General features: G+C 46.6%; 1 protein-coding gene across 3 annotated transcripts in view; it reads left to right on the forward strand.

Moving 5' to 3' along the window:
- Window positions 1–1,192: 1,192 nt before the first annotated feature.
- Window positions 1,193–16,709, forward strand: part of LOC147433567 (E3 ubiquitin-protein ligase RGLG3-like) — a 252,302-nt gene continuing 236,785 nt past the window's right edge. The window contains exons 1-4 of one of the 3 annotated variants that reach the window (XM_086490240.1): window positions 1,193–1,371; window positions 1,506–1,689; window positions 3,154–3,511; window positions 4,174–4,313. In XM_086490240.1, coding sequence (XP_086346366.1) covers window positions 1,241–1,371; window positions 1,506–1,689; window positions 3,154–3,511; window positions 4,174–4,313 — 813 coding nt within the window. In that variant the 5' untranslated portion in view covers window positions 1,193–1,240. Of the gene's footprint in view, window positions 1,690–3,153; window positions 3,512–4,173; window positions 4,314–16,709 lie in introns of all 3 variants that reach the window. The other 2 variants (XM_086490241.1, XM_086490239.1) reach the window with 2 other exon arrangements.

Raw genomic sequence — 16,709 nt, forward strand, 5'->3', positions numbered from 1 at the left:
CAGAAGAGCCCGATAACTATTCTTTGCTTTTCAAGGTGCCTCCATCACTCTTGTTCATGAGAGCCGACATGACTTTTTTGCACTGTACTAACACCCAATGGTTAGTAGCCTAGTGGTGACTCTACATCGCAGATCCGTGCTCAATCTCAACAGCTTGCAAATTTGATTAAAAAGCGAGCAGCAGTTTCCTTTTGTGGGGGAGGGGAGTTGCCCAAAATGGGAGTACTTTTGGAAATGTGGTTTTTGTCCTCTAGGAGTGTATCACACACCCTCAACACTAAAGACCACGGGGTCTTGAATGAAGCCCAAGCCATGGGATCGACAACACGCAACATGGTGACAAATTTCATGGCAATGGGCGTCCATTGGATGGTGGTCAAGTTTATTTTTTACGGCCGAGTTTACTTTCGCCTATGCCCGTTCACTTTATGAGGCTAAGAAGTGGAGGGTTTGACAACCAAACCCACACGGGCGTATAGTTAGCTCATGAGTCTGCCAAAGGGGAGGTCACGGGTCCAAACCCCAACCGTGAGATAAAAAAGTCAACATGCATGATTTGTGTGGACTGTCCACGCCCCTCGAGATCCATGCAAATCTCTACCCGTCATCGATCCCATGGATTGGGCTTCATTAAATACCCTGAGCCACTTAGTGTTGTACTCCTACATTATTGGCCACTTGGCCAGCCCTCATCACTAAGTGGCATGGGCATGGGAGGGTGGGATCTATGATGGGGGCATTGTGAGCCGTAGATATGGAATGCGGGTACCCTAGATTACTTTTATAATATAGGGTAAAAAGTAATCTAGGGTACCCGCATTTCAAAAGTAATATAAGGTACCCCATTTTGCGGGTGTGGGGTTTGAACCCGTGACCTCACACTGAGAGGCGTATGCCCTAACCACTTCGTCATGCGCGCGTTCTGAAATGTGAGGGCCTTAATTTACTTAAAACATCTATGCAAAGCGGCGAGCGCCGAAAGTAATCTACGTTACTCTACATTACATTTTGTAATCTATGGTACCTTAGATTGCTTTCGGTGTCGCCACTAGGATCTACAGCCCACAATGTCCCCGTCGTAGATCCCACCCTCCCATGCCCGTGCCACATATTCCTGAGGCCAGCCGAGGGGGGTCCAAATTTGCGAATCGTGCTGCGCAAGTGTGAAAGCCTAAAGGTGCTTAAGGAGCTCTTCTTTTAAAATTCCTCTGAAATCTACCCGTCGTTCGCCAGTGCATTCATGAAGCAGCAGATTTCCAGTGAAGCTCACCACCACCACCACCACTACGCCTACGAGATTAAGGGTATCTGTGAATGGCTCAAATACTGCCACACAGTTCTTCGTCTGCTTTGGTGGGTGCAAAACTTCGTGTAAGTGGGCTGCCTTTCTCTTCCTCCACACACATGAGTTTCGGAGCTCTTGGGACCAAAAGGCTGCCGCACGAATATGTGGAATTTCTAACAAGCATAAAATGGTTGTCTTGGCGGGGACCTGTCGTACGCAGAGAGCCAGGTCTTGTACGAGTCTCAGCGAATTTTAAAGCAGAAGAACCACGTCCTCCAGAGATGTCTATGGAAAGCGCTTTGCAAATATTAGGAGTTGCTGAGGGAGCTGCTTTTGAGGATGTCATAAGAGCGAAGAGCAGCTTGCTCAGCAAGCATGGTGGAGATGCTGATTTTGCACTACAGGTACATTAAAACTTTCTTTGCTTTTCAATCAGGTAAAGAAACAGCAAAGGGGAGCAAGGGGATGTGGGGAGTATAGGACTTTAGAAGGAGACCTGATCTGGATGCTAAGGAGTTTCTTGTTGGCTGATAAGTAGTTCTCATTGCATAGAGCAGCTGGCTCAGCAAGCATGGTGGAGATGGTGATTTTGCACTCCCGGTACATTCAAATATGATTTCCTTTTCAAGCAGGTAAAAGAAACGGCAAAGGGGAGCAAGGAGATGTGGGTAGTATAGGACTTTAGAAGGAGATGACATCTGGATGCTAAGAAGTTTCTCATTGGCTGAAAAGTAGTTCTGATTTGCATAAAGCGAGCTTGCTTGTTTTAGTCCAGTCGATTGTTGAAGGAGAGAACATGAAACTCCAATTTCCTGGAAGAGTCAAAAGGCCACAAACTTATAGTTTTGAAGTGCAGGACACATTGAGTGTTTTTGCAGACGTGAGTGGATTAGTAAGAGAGAACTGCTTCCTGGTGGCTGAAGACGATACTTCAATCAATCATATAAACTTGTCAAAATCAAGCGTATCTACTTGGTGATAAAGTTAGTCACGCAAGCATCTGGCTGCAGATAGCCCAGTTCGGTGGCTGAAGCATGTTTAGTTTCCTTCTGTGATGATAGGTTGGTATGATTCATGTAGGTCTTCTTGAGTTGGGTTGCGTTTATTCCCCTTTACCTAAGTTTGATAGGTTTTCATTCACTTGAGAACATTGGACTCTTTTCTGTGTTTTTGAACTATTCAGAACAAGGATTGCCCAGGATTGTTGTCAGCGTGCCTAAAGGTGGTACAATTTTGACAGTAATAATGCAACTCTTTATGCAACCTTTATTTGTGAAAAGGAATAAAGTATGTTTATGCTTGGCAGAGGCACTCGTCAAGTCATTAAGCTTGACTCATGCTCATTTTGGCTGAGTTTTAACTTTTTACTTCACTTGTTTTCATATGCGTGCATATTTTAATGTTTCCAACCTTGATCAATAAGGGTTTATTAATAACTCATTTTGTTGCATTGTGTGATTCCTTGTTTGTTGTTATCATGTGTGGTTGAAGGAGCTGCTTGTACAGTTCTCTGGGCCTTTCCAGTAGTGTGATGTAATGAGGCTCCTGTTCCAAGAGGGCCCATGATCACTTGGATTGAGTTTTTTCCCCTCTTAGTTGCATGTATTGCTCATTTCCCAATTTCTAGTTGAATGCTTCTATTTATCATTAAGGGTTAGGAATGTACTCCGTTCGCCTGCTAATATTATGTGGCACTGCCCCCTGTTCTTAGTCATATCTGGTTGAGAAAGGCTTTCACACAGCAGTTGGTTCATTTGTCCCATTGAGCTGGCTTTGTTTGTCAAATGTATTGTAAGGCAAACATGGAATCATATTTAATCCTTGCATTTTGTGAAGAGAGCACATATAATTGATTCTCCGGATTTCAGGTAGAAGCTGCATATGATGTGCTACTTATGCAAAGCTTGATGCAGCGAAGGTTGGGAAAGGTGGCGGACAACAGTGTTCGTTATGCGGATGTGAAGAAGGCAAAGGCCTTTTCTCATGTAGGGGAACTGCAGCGGTTTAGTGAAGCTTTGAGCAAAGTTCCTATTGGCATAAAGACTCCAAGTTCCTCTGATTTCGCAACCCAGACTGCAGTGTTTGCTGGATTAGCTGTTTGGACCTTTGCGAGTGAGGTTTCATCTCAGCCATCATTGCATGCAAAATCAGATGTCCCTGGTGTGATTTTGGCAGTTGGAGTTGGTGCCTCTATCTATTTTCTAAGAAAGCAAAATGTAAATTTAGGTAAGAATTCTGGCTTTTTACTGATCTGGTGGTTGTAGTGTTTTGCAATTCATGCATTTTGTTACTTCGTTTAATATCCTCTACTGCCTGCTGACTAGTTTTAGGTTGCCTGGAATCCAACCTGCTTGGTGGGAGAGTTTTAGCTTGCATGCTTAGAAGAGATACTGTGTTATTTTTCCATGCCATTGGCTTTTGTTTAGTATCTGCTTATAAAACAAAAATGTTGTGTTCTTAATGTTTTGGAATAAAATGCTGAAATGCCCTAACTCAGGGTGTTACTGCCGCCGGTAGCGTCTTGAATGACGAAGCAATGCACAATTGTGGCCTACATTGCCTTTTAATGAAAACTTGTTGATTGCCCAAACTTGCTGATGGCTCTTGTCATGGCTTTAGACAGAGGAAGGTGGGGCGTTCTTGACAGGTAAGTCTGCATGTGAAGAAGATATACGAGAAAAATTATGTGCTGCTTATTAGAAGAGGTGCTTCTACAATAGTTGGGCACTTCAATGTTAGCTTGTGATTAGGTAAAGGGGATGAGACCAAAGTGTTCGAAGGAAAGTCTTTCAACTGGAACGTTTTGCAAACACACGACTTTCCTACACACATGGAAGTTCACTCTACTTACTTCATGTTCAGCAGGTCATTGTTATTTGGTTTTTCAGGGAAAGCAGTTGTGCTAACAGTCATTGGCCTGATAACGGGGTCAGTCGTTGGTGGGGCCGTTGAATCCTGGTTGCGAGTGGACCTAGTGCCTGTCTTGGGTATTGGATCACCTGCTGTGGTTGCCAATGAATTTGTGATGGTATCTCTTTGGCTTTCATCCCTCTACTTGCGTTGATTGCTTGTGTTGCTCTGCTCCTGCAATGAGCGGGCATACTGTACATCTTTTGTTCAAGCACTCATCATTCTCATTTTGCTTTATAAATAGAGATCTTTGATTATTACATAGCCATTTGATTGATTTGGGGAACAAATGGAGGAAACCCATAAATTTCACTTGATTCATTGCTGTACAAAGTAACAAAGAGGTTCTATTACATTCGTGTCATGAATTTCTTGTGTTGTGTTGTGTTTTGGCGTGTGTGTGCACGTGCGCGCGCGCGCGCACACACACACACACACACACACAGAGAGAGAGAGAGAGAGAGAGAGAGAGAGAGAGAGAGAGAGAGAGAGAGAGAGAGAGAGAGAGAGAGAGAGAGAGAGAGAGAGAGAGAGAGAGAGAGAGAGAGAGAGAGAGAGAGAGAGAGAAATGAAATGAAATGTTATATTAACATCTTCAAAAGGCCATAGTGACCTATGAGACCAGAAAGTTACAAGGTGGTGGATCTGATAAAAAGTCAAGAGTAACAAAATAACCTAACAACAGTACAAAACAAAGATATACACTATGGGATCCTAGATTGGTCGATGTGAGCTAAGCAAAAAATCAAGCAAAAATGGGCGGCTTGTTGGGATAGCTGAATCACAAAAGATCTAACATCGGTTGTTGGCGAATCTCATCAATTTCCTCCATGGTTAGTAGTCTGATCGGGCGTCGTGCATGCATGGCCAGCGTGCTCCGAATCTTTTGTCGTAGCCTCCGTCGATGCTGTGTAGTCCTTCGCAGTTGTGGGCGCTTGGATTTCCCCAGTTCAATCGCTCGGTCGATCAGTGTGCCTCTGGTGTGAGACGAGGGGGAGCTCTGCTGTGGGAGTGGCTCTTGCGGCTGTCCCGTGTCTGCTCTGAAGAAGTCTGTGATCCGTCTTTGAGATTGGCTAGCCTCGCCATTCATCAGGCTCTCTCTGTGTCTGCGCAGCTCGAGCAAGAACAAACCCAAGCATCTCTGATTTTCGTATCCCATTACTCTTGAGAGTGGTCCAAAACCCTCTCTGAACAAGCAATGGAAGCAGCCTCGTATCTCGTAGTAGACGGGGTAGCAGCATGTATAATGCAGCTCTGTCTGAGGTTCCATGTCACACAAGGGGCATGTCCTGGCCTCTGCCGGTACTCCGCTGTATCTCCCAGTTTCAATCCGTAGCTGGTGAGACGATGTGCGTAACTGGCCAATAGCACATCGTATCCCATGAGACAAGTGGGTATCCATGTATCTTGGTCTCGTCACAAAACCATCTTCCGTGAGCTGAAGAAGGTGGTCTCTGTAGAAAGCCATCTTCGTGCCCAATTCTTGTGCTGGTTGTATCCATGTCCTCCTGGTGTCTAGCTGGGTCAGGTCTTGGCGGATGAGCTTAGTGATCTCCGACTGTGTAAGAATGAGAGATGGTGCATCCAATGAGTACTGGAATGGTGGCAGCCTGTCTATGCTGAACCCATGCGTCTGAAACCATGATGTCATCTCCCCATACCAGCATGTTGTATCTCCTTGTATGGCTAACTGTCAAGAGGACTCAAGTGCTATGCGAGCATATCTGTCTCTGGGAAGTTCCCATGTGCGGTTTATGAAGGAGACTGATCTGGTGAGCGCCTCCACCACTAGTGGGGGGCCGCTAGCTCTGCTCGGATAATGGCCCGTGGTACTGATGCCTTGGCTCTAATGAGCCGCGAGATCATAGAGACGAGAGGTTTCTCCATGTTGCCCCATCCGTCTGTGTGACCCGGCCTCCCGTGGTGATCCAATGAAGGTCCCCATATCTCAGCCCCATAGAGCAATGCTGAAGCCACCAAGGTGTCAAAGAGCCAGAGCTTCGTCCGGGGCTCCTGAAACTGAACCTGCGAACACATCCTCTCCAATTTGCCCAATGCTGCGTGGGCTCTAGTCAGTCTGGTCTCTGCTGCTCTTCTGAGTGAGCATGTAGGTCCGCTAAAAACCACTCCAAGGTAAGTGTAAGCGTCTGTGTACTCCACAGTCTCCTGGCCGTATGTGAATGTAGGTGCTGACCTCCTGATCCATTGTGGGGTGGTATTAAACACCATAACCTTGGTTTTACCAAGGTTGACAGACAAACCACTTTCGTGGGCAAACGTATGCAAAGCATCCAATTGACGTTGCATTCCCTCCGGGGATTCAGAGATCAACACAATATCATCAGCATATAACAAAAGTGGAATCCATGTCCCTGCCAGCTGTGCACCTTTATCCCCATCGCTGTCAATGTAGTCAGAAACCTCATCCACATACATACCGAAAAGAGAAGGAGAGAGCGGGCAGTCCTGCTTCACCCCAATAGTGGAGTGAACCGGTGTAGAGAGTCCCTCCGGGGTGCGTGTAACAAACTTGGACACTCCAAGTCAAGAATCAACCGCGACAGCACCAAATAACCACTTCAAAACAATTCACTGATCACAATAGATTTGCACTGGCCCGGCGGAGTTCCGTGCCTAGAGATATTGGCCCCAAAGACTGGCGCCCCTTTCGGTATTTCTTTTTATACTAATCAATCATCAAAGTACAAGAGAGCGGTTAGGGTTTCACTCTCAGACTCTTCGTCTAGATGCTCTGAGAAGTGAGGCCCTCACCACTAATTTAAAGGTTACAAGGGATGCCCAAAAGCAGAGCCCCAAAAGCTTTTAAAATCAAAAGCATCAGTTCTCTCTCTCTCTTAGAGAGTCTTTTCTCTTTTCTTTTAAAAAAAAAAGCAAAAGCAAAATTCGCGTCGCTCATCATTTTCCAAAAAAAAATAAAAAATAAAAAATAAATTTTTTTTAATAATCCGCCTCCGCGATTTCCGGAATTTAGGATTTTTGGCAAAAATTAGGGTTTGCAGGAATTTTAAGGTTTCTGGCAGAAATTATTGTTTTTGTTGTCCGCCACGTCATCACTTTGTGACATACCCCCCTCTTGAAAGCATTGTAATTGACCGCGATTACGCCTGCAAAACCGACAAAAGCCATAAACCATCTTAGCAGACACTGACTGTTAGTACCTACGTACTAGGAACGCACATCTAGCACATGTACAAAATCGACAGTCACATCACACGACATCACAGGACATCACCAGACATCACAAGACATCACATGACATTCAACATTCATTCGGATCTTAGACCATGATTTATCGGCAATGTAGCTAGCAATCACATCTAGGTCCAATCGGGACCTCATCGATGTCCGATTGACTAACCCCTATTGCAACCATGTCTATTCGAGATCAATCAGACCAAAATGCTGCAGTCATTTTGGCTATCAGTTCCTGCACTCACAAGAAGTCAAGAACAAATTAGTATCATAATCAGGAATTCCATTTCATAAAGTCATCCAGCAGAATACTGTCAGCTCTCAGTATCCCTGAAGCTCAAAGAGACATCAGTGACTTTAGTATCAAAATCGAGGCATCTGTTGACAAAGGAGTGGAGTGACTCCCCTCTTGTGCATCCCACTGCACCAGATCTTCGGCCAAGCTGAGTTTCTGGGTTCCATTTGGAGTAGACTATGCTAAAACAAAACATCGAGGTAAAGTTTCACAATATGAGGAGTATCTGCTAGGTCCTCCTCCTCCATCCACTTCGCATCAAGTGCAGGATAATTCTTGAACTTAACCAAGAACCGCCTTCGGACTTTACCCTTATTCTTCGTATCCTTATGTGCCAAAATCTGTTCAGGAACAAGGATCTCCTCGTTTTCTTCCACTCCGGGTTGCTCATCAGGCTCCCCATCATCAGGCACATCACCTTTAAAAGGTTTCAAGAGACTCACATGCAATGCATTGTGAATCCTCCACTGTAACAAACTTGGACACTCCAAGTCAAGAATCAACCGCGACAGCACCAAATAACCACTTCAAAACAATTCACAGATCACAATAGATTTGCACTGGCCCGGCGGAGTTCCGTGCCTAGAGATATTGGCCCCAAAGACTGGCGCCCCTTTCGGTATTTCTTTTTATACTAATCAATCATCAAAGTACAAGAGAGCGGTTAGGGTTTCACTCTCAGACTCTGCGTCCAGATGCTCTAAGAAGTGAGGCCCTCACCACTAATTTAAAGGTTACAAGGGATGCCCAAAAGCAGAGCCCCAAAAGCTTTTAAAATCAAAAGCATCAGTTCTCTCTCTCTCTTAGAGAGTCTTTTCTCTTTTCTTTTTAAAAAAAAAGCAAAAGCAAAATTCGCGTCGCTCATCATTTTTTTTAATAATCCACCTCCGCGATTTCCGGAATTTAGGGTTTTTGGCAAAAATTAGGGTTTGCAGGAATTTTAGGGTTTCTGGCAGAAATTAGGGTTTTTGCTGTCCGCCACGTCATCACTTTGTGACAGTGCGTAGTACGTACATGCCCTACTACTGATCTGTACAATGCCATGATCCCCCGAATGAGCTCTGTGGGTACTCCCATTTCTTGTAATCTGCGCATCAATCTAGCTCTGGGTACTGTGTGAAAAGCTTTGCGGAAGTCTACAAAGCTACAATAGATCCGTCTCCCATGAGATCTGCCTTCCTCGATGATGGCCCTGAGTGTCAAGATATGGTCAAGAGTAGAGAAGCATCTCCTTAACCCTGCCTGCCCAGTTGCACGCATTCCTTTTTCCTTCCCTCTTTGCCCATCTACTCAGCTGTTGCTCAAGAATGGATGCATACAACCGTGCCAGTTTGTGCCCAATCATAATAGTGCGATAATTCCCATGCTCCATGGGGTCTCTTGACTTGAATATAGGTACGATCGTAGATAGGCTCCAAGTGTCCGGTAGGCCCTCACACATGGCACGGTTAAACATAACTGCTAGAAGCTTTGCTAGTAGGTCTTTGGCATGCATGAAATGCTCAGCGACTAAGCCATCATGATCATATGCTCTCCCAGTCCTCATCCTGTCAATAGCTTTCTTCACCATCTCTGCGGTGAAAAAAGCACATGTATGTGGGCATGGGTCGGGGGGGTTGGGGAGGGGCGGCTGTCCAGGTACCGTGTACAAAGATGATGCGTACTGACCCCAAGTCTCTGTGGAGGAAATAGCAGGGGGGGGGGGGGGGGACTGCTCATGAAAGAGCCGCCAAGAATAGCTGATATAGATCCTGCTCGAGTCGAGCCAAAAAAGCCCTCTTCTTCCGTCGTACCAGGCGTCGGAAGTCAATCTGTGACTGTCTGTGAGTGACGTCCCCCAAAAGCACCTCCCTCTGAAGTCTGGCTCTAGTCTGGCGGCACTCCTCATCGTACCAGCTGTTCTGAGGCATGATTCCTGATCGGCGGCTCTGCTCAGGTTGGGTGTGTGGGTATGCTTCTGCTGCTGCCTCATGTAATGTCTGTGTCAGTATAGTAGTTAGCTCCTCCAGAGGTCGCCCCGGGTCCTCAGTGCATAGGCGTCTGTAGATCCCGTCCATGTATACAGAATCCGTCTCCCGTGTGAATGTGTAGCGAGTAGGGGCTGCTACCCGTGGCCTATGTGCTACGCTGAACTGGAAAGAGATGGTCATCGACACCAGAGCATGATCTACTGCTACCCCGACCAGTCTGGGCCCAATTGTGAGATCGTGGATACTAGAGACGAGATTCGGCTGTGCCATGACATAGTCCACTGTGCTGGCTCCATGCCTGTGTGGGAAGCATGTAAAACCTCCCGCAGCAGGAAATCTCTGTAGGCCGTTCAAGATGGCCAATCCATGGGCAGTGCCCATGTCTATCAGGTGTCGCCCATACTCAGTATATTCCACATCGTGTGATAGTCTGGACAGGCCCATCTCCACCACATCTAGCTCTCTTAGCATCTCCTTTGAAGTATCATAAAACACTGCCTGGTGATGGGCAGTCCTAGCATTGAAGTCCCCTAGGATGATAATGTCACCATCCCTAGAGAACTCCCATATGTCATCATCCAAAATAGAGAAAGGGGACTGTCCTCTGGGTGATGCATAAACTGATGTACTCGGGGAAAAGTAGCAAATAGCTAGGTAGAGATATCTGCCTGTCTCTGCTTTCAATCTCACCCACATGTACCTAGCCTGCTCATCCCTGCGGGCTATATGTATCAGTGGTTGCAGATCCTCTCTAAATAATACTGCCACTCCCCCCGAGCCCCGCCCTCTGTGCTCTGAGCGTGTCTCATGTCTGTAAGCTCTCTCTCACCTATATCCACTGATGTGAGGCATGGATTGCCCAGGGGCTTGGTGTGTCTCAGAGCAAAAGATGATGTCTCTTCCAGTAAAGCTATCCTCAAAAGCACCTACATCAAGACGCATAGATCCATTACAGTTCCAGGCAGCTACTTTGAGTGTGGTCCCATAGGTCTCGCACCGCCATGTGGAGCGTCGCTCTAGTATTACCACTTTTCCATCTCGGTAAAAGGCGGTAAAAGGCAATCTTGCCTTTTCCCCTTGCCGCTCTAATCTCTAGCATTACTTCCTGCATATGAGCGATCTGCGAGAGGGTGAGATCATCCCCGAGATAGATGCCAGTCTCTTTAAGAGTTGGTCTTTTCTTCTTCAAGGACTTCTTCACTTCCATGGAGGGAAAACAGAGGATGAGTGCTCTTTCTTTTGAGGTTTCTCCACTGCTTCCATTTTTCTTTATGTTGCCCACTCTCCATGCCCTTGTGTGCGTCGGCTCATGAACCCCCACCAAGGCTGTGAGTTCTTTTACTTCTTCGTCCACATTGCCTTTGTCTTTAAGACCGCAAATTCTCACATGTAAAGCGCGCACCCGTCTCCTTTGCTCCTCCTCTATTGTCTGATTAATGATAGTGGGTGTGGACGTGGGCGTTATCTCCTTGCCTTTTCCTTTCTTGGCCACCTTGATCCATTTCTCGGCTTCATCTGCCTTCTGTTGAGTTTTGGTAAGAACATCCACCCAAGAAGTCATCATTTCTGTGTTGCTCTTCTCCCTCTTTGATGGCCCGTACTTGCTCCTTGATTGTGTTGATTTCATCAATTACTGAGGGTTGCAGTTCGCCCTCTTCGAGTGTGTTTCTTGATCGTGCTTCGGCAAGATCTTTCTTGAGCGACGCAATCTCTTCCTCTTGAGTCATCACTGGGTCTTCCAGCGTACCTATCTTGCTCTCTTGGATCAGCACGCGTCCTTCGAGCATGTTTATTGTGCCCAAGAGATTGCGGTTCATCTTGGTAATGATCTCCGTCATTTCCTCTTTGCACTTTTGAATGGCATCCTCTAGGGGGTCGGCTTTATCGTTCAGCTTCCTCACGCTTGATCGCCGTCCGCCAAGGAGTCACTAAACGTATGTGTGTACCCACACTAGCAGCGGGCGCGGTAGCTGGGCGAATGGGGGAGCATGGGGCGGTATGGCGACGGAGGGGGAGCGATAGAGTGCAGACGAGAGAGAGAGAGAGAGAGAGAGAGAGAGAGAGAGAGAGAGAGAGAGAGAGAGAGGGGGGGGGGGGGGGAGTATCAAAAAGAAATAAATAAATAAATAATAGAAATAAAATGATATATTAACGTTTACAAAAGGCCAAATTGACCTACGAGACCAAGCTGCTACAACATAGCGAATCTAATACAATGTCTCGGAAAAAAAAGAAAAAAAAATTGACTTCCTGCGCGTAGGAGAAGGGGGGGGACATCCTATGTGTAAAACAAGGGGGGGGGGGGGGGGGGGGGGGGGGGGGGGGACACCTTACGCGGGGAGCGGGGGAGCGGCACGTGGCGGGGCTGCAGGCGGAGCGAGGGGGGGCGGGGTTGCAGAGGCAACGCAAGGGGAGGCGGCAACGCAGGAGAAGAGAGAGCGGGAGCGGGAGGGCAGCGAGCAAGACCAGGGCAGCGAGCAGGGGCGGGGCGCGAGGCGAGCAGCAGCACAGCGCGAGCAGCACAACAGGGCGAGGGGGGGGGTGGGCACAACACGTTACCTTCTCTTGTAGCATGTATTTTTTGAGAGAGAGAGAGAGAGAGAGAGAGAGAGAGAGAGAGAGAGAGAGAGAGAGAGATGAGATGAGATGAGATGAGATGAGATGAGATGAAATGAAATGTTATATTCAAAATGACCTATGAGACCAAAAGGTTACATCCATGTGTGACTCTAGTACAATGTCTGGGGAACATAAAAATAAAAATAAATGAGGGTGCCAAAGTGGGTAGGTATGTAAGTGAAACCGGCCTGTTCAATCCAAAAAGGGCGGTAGACTTTACTTTAAACATTGATTTAGCTTTCACCCATTATTAGTCGTCTATTTTACCTGTACTTTCAAGACACAACAAAGGGGAGAGGGATACAGGCTGCTAGATTGCACCTGTATGAGTAGACGGACACCAGATTGGCCCCTAACTTAGGCGCCCCTTTCGGTATTTCTTTATTGTTCAAAAGAGGGAATAAACGTTGTGGTTCCCTACAAGCTGCCCCGCACAAACTCGGCTGAATTTCCACTATTCCAGCCCGATTTCGGCAGCATAACTGTACTAGAACCCTTCACAGTGAGTATTCCCACGCATTGGCTGACTTTCCCGATGCATATGGGCACTTTGCAAAACCTGGCGAGAATCTGCAGCACGCTGAATTCTCTGTTTTCAGCCTTGAAAATGCGCAAGATCACCTGTACAGCGGTCCCCTTGCGTCCCCAAACCTCCTGGGGGTATTAGGGTCCGTTTAGGGCCAAAACCCTAAACCTGCAAAAATACACAGCAGGCTGTAATTTACTGTTTCGGGCTCCATTTCGCGTGCCGGTCGCATCCGTAGCAAGTCCTCGAGCTCCCGCACCTGTAGGGCTACTTGCCCTTTGAATCGGACGAGATTTCTGGCGTGAAACCTCTCCGAATTCACCTGTACCTGCGGGGGGATTAGCCGCTAGCTAATCTAGTACCTGTGCAAGAGGCTCTTGCCTCGGCAATCGCGCATGAACCCACACAACTGTACATTGGTCAAATGAAGAGCCCACTAGAGGGGCATAACATACTGCCAAAGGGGAGAGAGAGGGCAGTGCGTAGCGTGCAGGGCATCACTCCTGGCACCGCACTGTGCATAAGAGGGAAAACAAGCACTCCATAGCTCTTAACATGTGACAAAAGCTGCAAATGAGCCTCTCCCAGCTTAAAATTCAGCGCCAACTCTCTTTTGCATTAGAAACTGCACCAGAATGTGCCACTTGGCACATTTATAAGCATTTTCCCGTTTCGGGGTTGCCGTCTAAAAGTGAAACTGTGACAAGATGTTTGCCCACCGCATCTGCTTTTCCGATAGCTGCTTCTGTGACAAGGAGCGTAAACTCTGATGGTCTGTAAAGACAGTAAAATCCGCTCCGAGTAGGTAGTGCCGTCATTGAGTAAGAGCATGGATAACGGCCAAAAGCTCTTTCTCATAAATCTATGATGTCAATTCTGGCCTTGAGAACAATTGGCTCTCGTAAGCAATGACATGGCCTTCTTGCATTAAGACCGCACCCAGACTACGTCCACAAGTATCACAATATACTTCAAATGACTTCTGGAAGTCCGGTAAAGTCAAAATTGGTCCCGTAGTCAATTTCTCTTTCAAAGTCTGAAAGGCAGTCACCTCTGTGGGTCCCCACAAGAGAGGGACTCCTTTCTGTGTCAAAATATGCAAAGAGGAAGCAACCTCTGCAAACTTTCTAATGAACCGCTTGTAGTACGAACACAATTCCAAGAAAATTCTAACTTCATGGACATTCTTCAAATCGGGCCAATCACGGATGGTCTCTATCTTGGCCGAATCCATATGCACTCCCGTTGCTGAGACAATGTGTCCTAAAAAGTGTATCTCTTGTAGGAAAAAATCATTTTTCTTCGCATTAATCACCAACTTGTGATCTCGTAATGCCTGAAAGACTTGAAGCAGATGTACTCTATGTTCTGCCTCATTCTTGGAGAAAACAATGATGTCGTCGAAGACAGTGCCAACAAATAGTCTTGTCCATCATCCGGTTAAAGGTCGCAGGAGCATTGGTTAGGCCAAAGGGCATCACCAAAAACTCAAATAACCCAAAAGTCGTCCGAAAGGCTGTCTTGTAGACATCTCCAGGCGCGATTCGGATCTGATGATATCCACTTTTCAAGTCGATCCTGCTAAAGCACGAGGATCCCTGAAGCAGTCAAGTAGATCATCGAATCTAGGAATCGGAAATCTGTTCTTGATGGTGATTTTGTTGAGAGCTCTATAATCGATGCACATTCTCCAAGATCCGTCTTTCTTCAAAACCAACAACATTGGAGAGCAATACGGTGAAGTACTAGGTTGGACAAGACCCTTTTTCAAGAGGTCTTTCACTTGGTTCATAATTTCTTCATTCTGGGCTCCGAGGCTAACACGGTAAGGTGGCCGGTTCGGTGGTGTGCTTCCAGGTATCAGATAATGGTACGATCTTCAGGACGAGCGGGTGGTAACTCGCCTAGCAGGCCCTTTGAGAAGCAATTGGCATGAGAGTGGAGAAAATCTTGGCGTTCTTTATCAAGTTCAGATATATTTGTCCTATCCTCATCACTATCTCTTTCAAAAAGATCGAGTAAACAAACAGACTGGATTTCATTAATCTAGAAATGGCTGAAGCCGATACAATAGGGACAGACTTGCCTATAAGTTTTGCATCGAGTACAATGGTTCTGTCCTTCTCTGTGGTCAAAGTTGCTTTCCTCGCCCGATAGTCGACCACGGCGTTGTTCTTGTGTTACGAGGGAATTCCCAAGAGAACATCACAACCTTCCAAAGGCATTATGTAAAAGTCCTCAAGCCTCAAATACCCCTGACAATGCAACCGAAGTTTGCCAATGACAGGTGTATTGGCTACGTCCTTGCCGGGTGCCGCTAGAACTGCCTTTGCAAGTCGTCCCATCCGATCGGGTGTGATCTCGAGCCGCGCCGCCAATTCCGGTGAAATGAAGTTGGCCTTGGCTCCTCCATCAAAGAAGATCCGGGCTTCTTGGTCTTTAACTTTGCCCCAAGCTCGACAAAGTTCTGTACTCTCGTCCATCGTGCTGTGGTCGGTACCCACGCAATCTGGAACGAGTCTTGTTTTCGTCTTGCCTTTTCTTCCACGGTCCTCAACTGCTCTTGAACTCTCAGGCCTTTCGTCATCCTTGTTGTTCTGTTCTTTCTGTGCTTTTTTAGGGCACTTCGCGAAGATATGCCCAGTTTCCCCGCATCCAAAGCACTTCCCCTCCTTGATGTAGAGAGCCCTCTGTTGAGGAGTGAGTTTGGGTCGAGCATCCTTTTCTTTCTTTTCTGGATTGCTCTTCCTCTTTCTACTTTCATTTGTCGAAGTCTGTTCGGCTCTTTGCGTCATGATTTCATTTGTGGGGTAGGTCAAACTGCCCGAGTGAATGGCAAAACCCCGCTTCGCATGACTGATCAACTCCTGAATGGAAGCTGACTTTTGTTCTAAGCAATGATCTCGGATCTCTGTAGGAAGACCCAAGGTAAACCGCTCAATTTGTTCCATGAACGAGATCTTCTTAAATGAAGAGGCGGGTAGAAAAGAGCTCCAGAATCTCTCACAATAACGTCCACTGTATCCTTCTTGGTCATCCGCAGATGGTTCCAAGCAGTTCGTATGTCGCGTTCATACTCTCAAGTCAGCCAAGAAGAAATAAAAAGCCTTTTGAATTTCAGCCATTTAACTGACGCTGTCTTATTTAAAAGAAGCGTGGACCATCAAGTTCGATCATCCCCCTTAAAGTAAGAGGCAGCCCTAGTGCTCTGAGTAACGCCCTCCTGAGAAAGCTATGTCAAACTGCTGTATAAAAGACAAAGCCCTCGAAGCATCTCTATAACCAGAAAACGTGTCAAATTTTATCGACTGTCCACCTTCCTTACACTCTCGGACCTTCTTGCTTTTGTCTTCCAAAACGTCATACTGGTTGGCTTTATAAAAATTCTTCTTCTTTGCATAAAGGCCACTGTCGTCAGAGTCCGAACTATGTGAAGATGAGTCCTCTGTAGAATTGTCAACCACGGGGCAAGATTTAGGTTTCTTTGCCTTTTTCTTGCCCTTTCCGAAGCTTTGCTTTTTGCTTCGCTTTTTGCCTTTTCTATCTTCTTCGCTGGAGTCAGATGAGCCAGATGATCCAGAAGAACTGTCAGAAGATGAAGAAGAAGAAGAACTACTGGGTACTCCTTCAAATTGAACACGCTTCTTCTGCTTTCTTGCCGATTCAAAAGTAGACTGACTACCCAAATAACCCGGGAAGTCAACGTCTTTCTTCTGCTTTTTGTCGTGCTTTTTAGCTTTATTTTGCGCGTCAAAAAGCTGAGCAATTGGTGCATCAACCACCTCTTCCAATTCTTGCTCTATGTACATCCTGGGAGCAGGAGGTTTCTTGAGAGCCGGTTTGAGGGGTGGCTCTGTGGTCTGCCGCCACTGTGTGTGCACCTCATCAAAG

This window comes from Adiantum capillus-veneris, chromosome 19 (assembly GCF_014529385.1).
Source record: "Adiantum capillus-veneris isolate H3 chromosome 19, ASM1452938v2, whole genome shotgun sequence".
Classification (NCBI taxonomy): Eukaryota; Viridiplantae; Streptophyta; class Polypodiopsida; order Polypodiales; family Pteridaceae; genus Adiantum; species Adiantum capillus-veneris.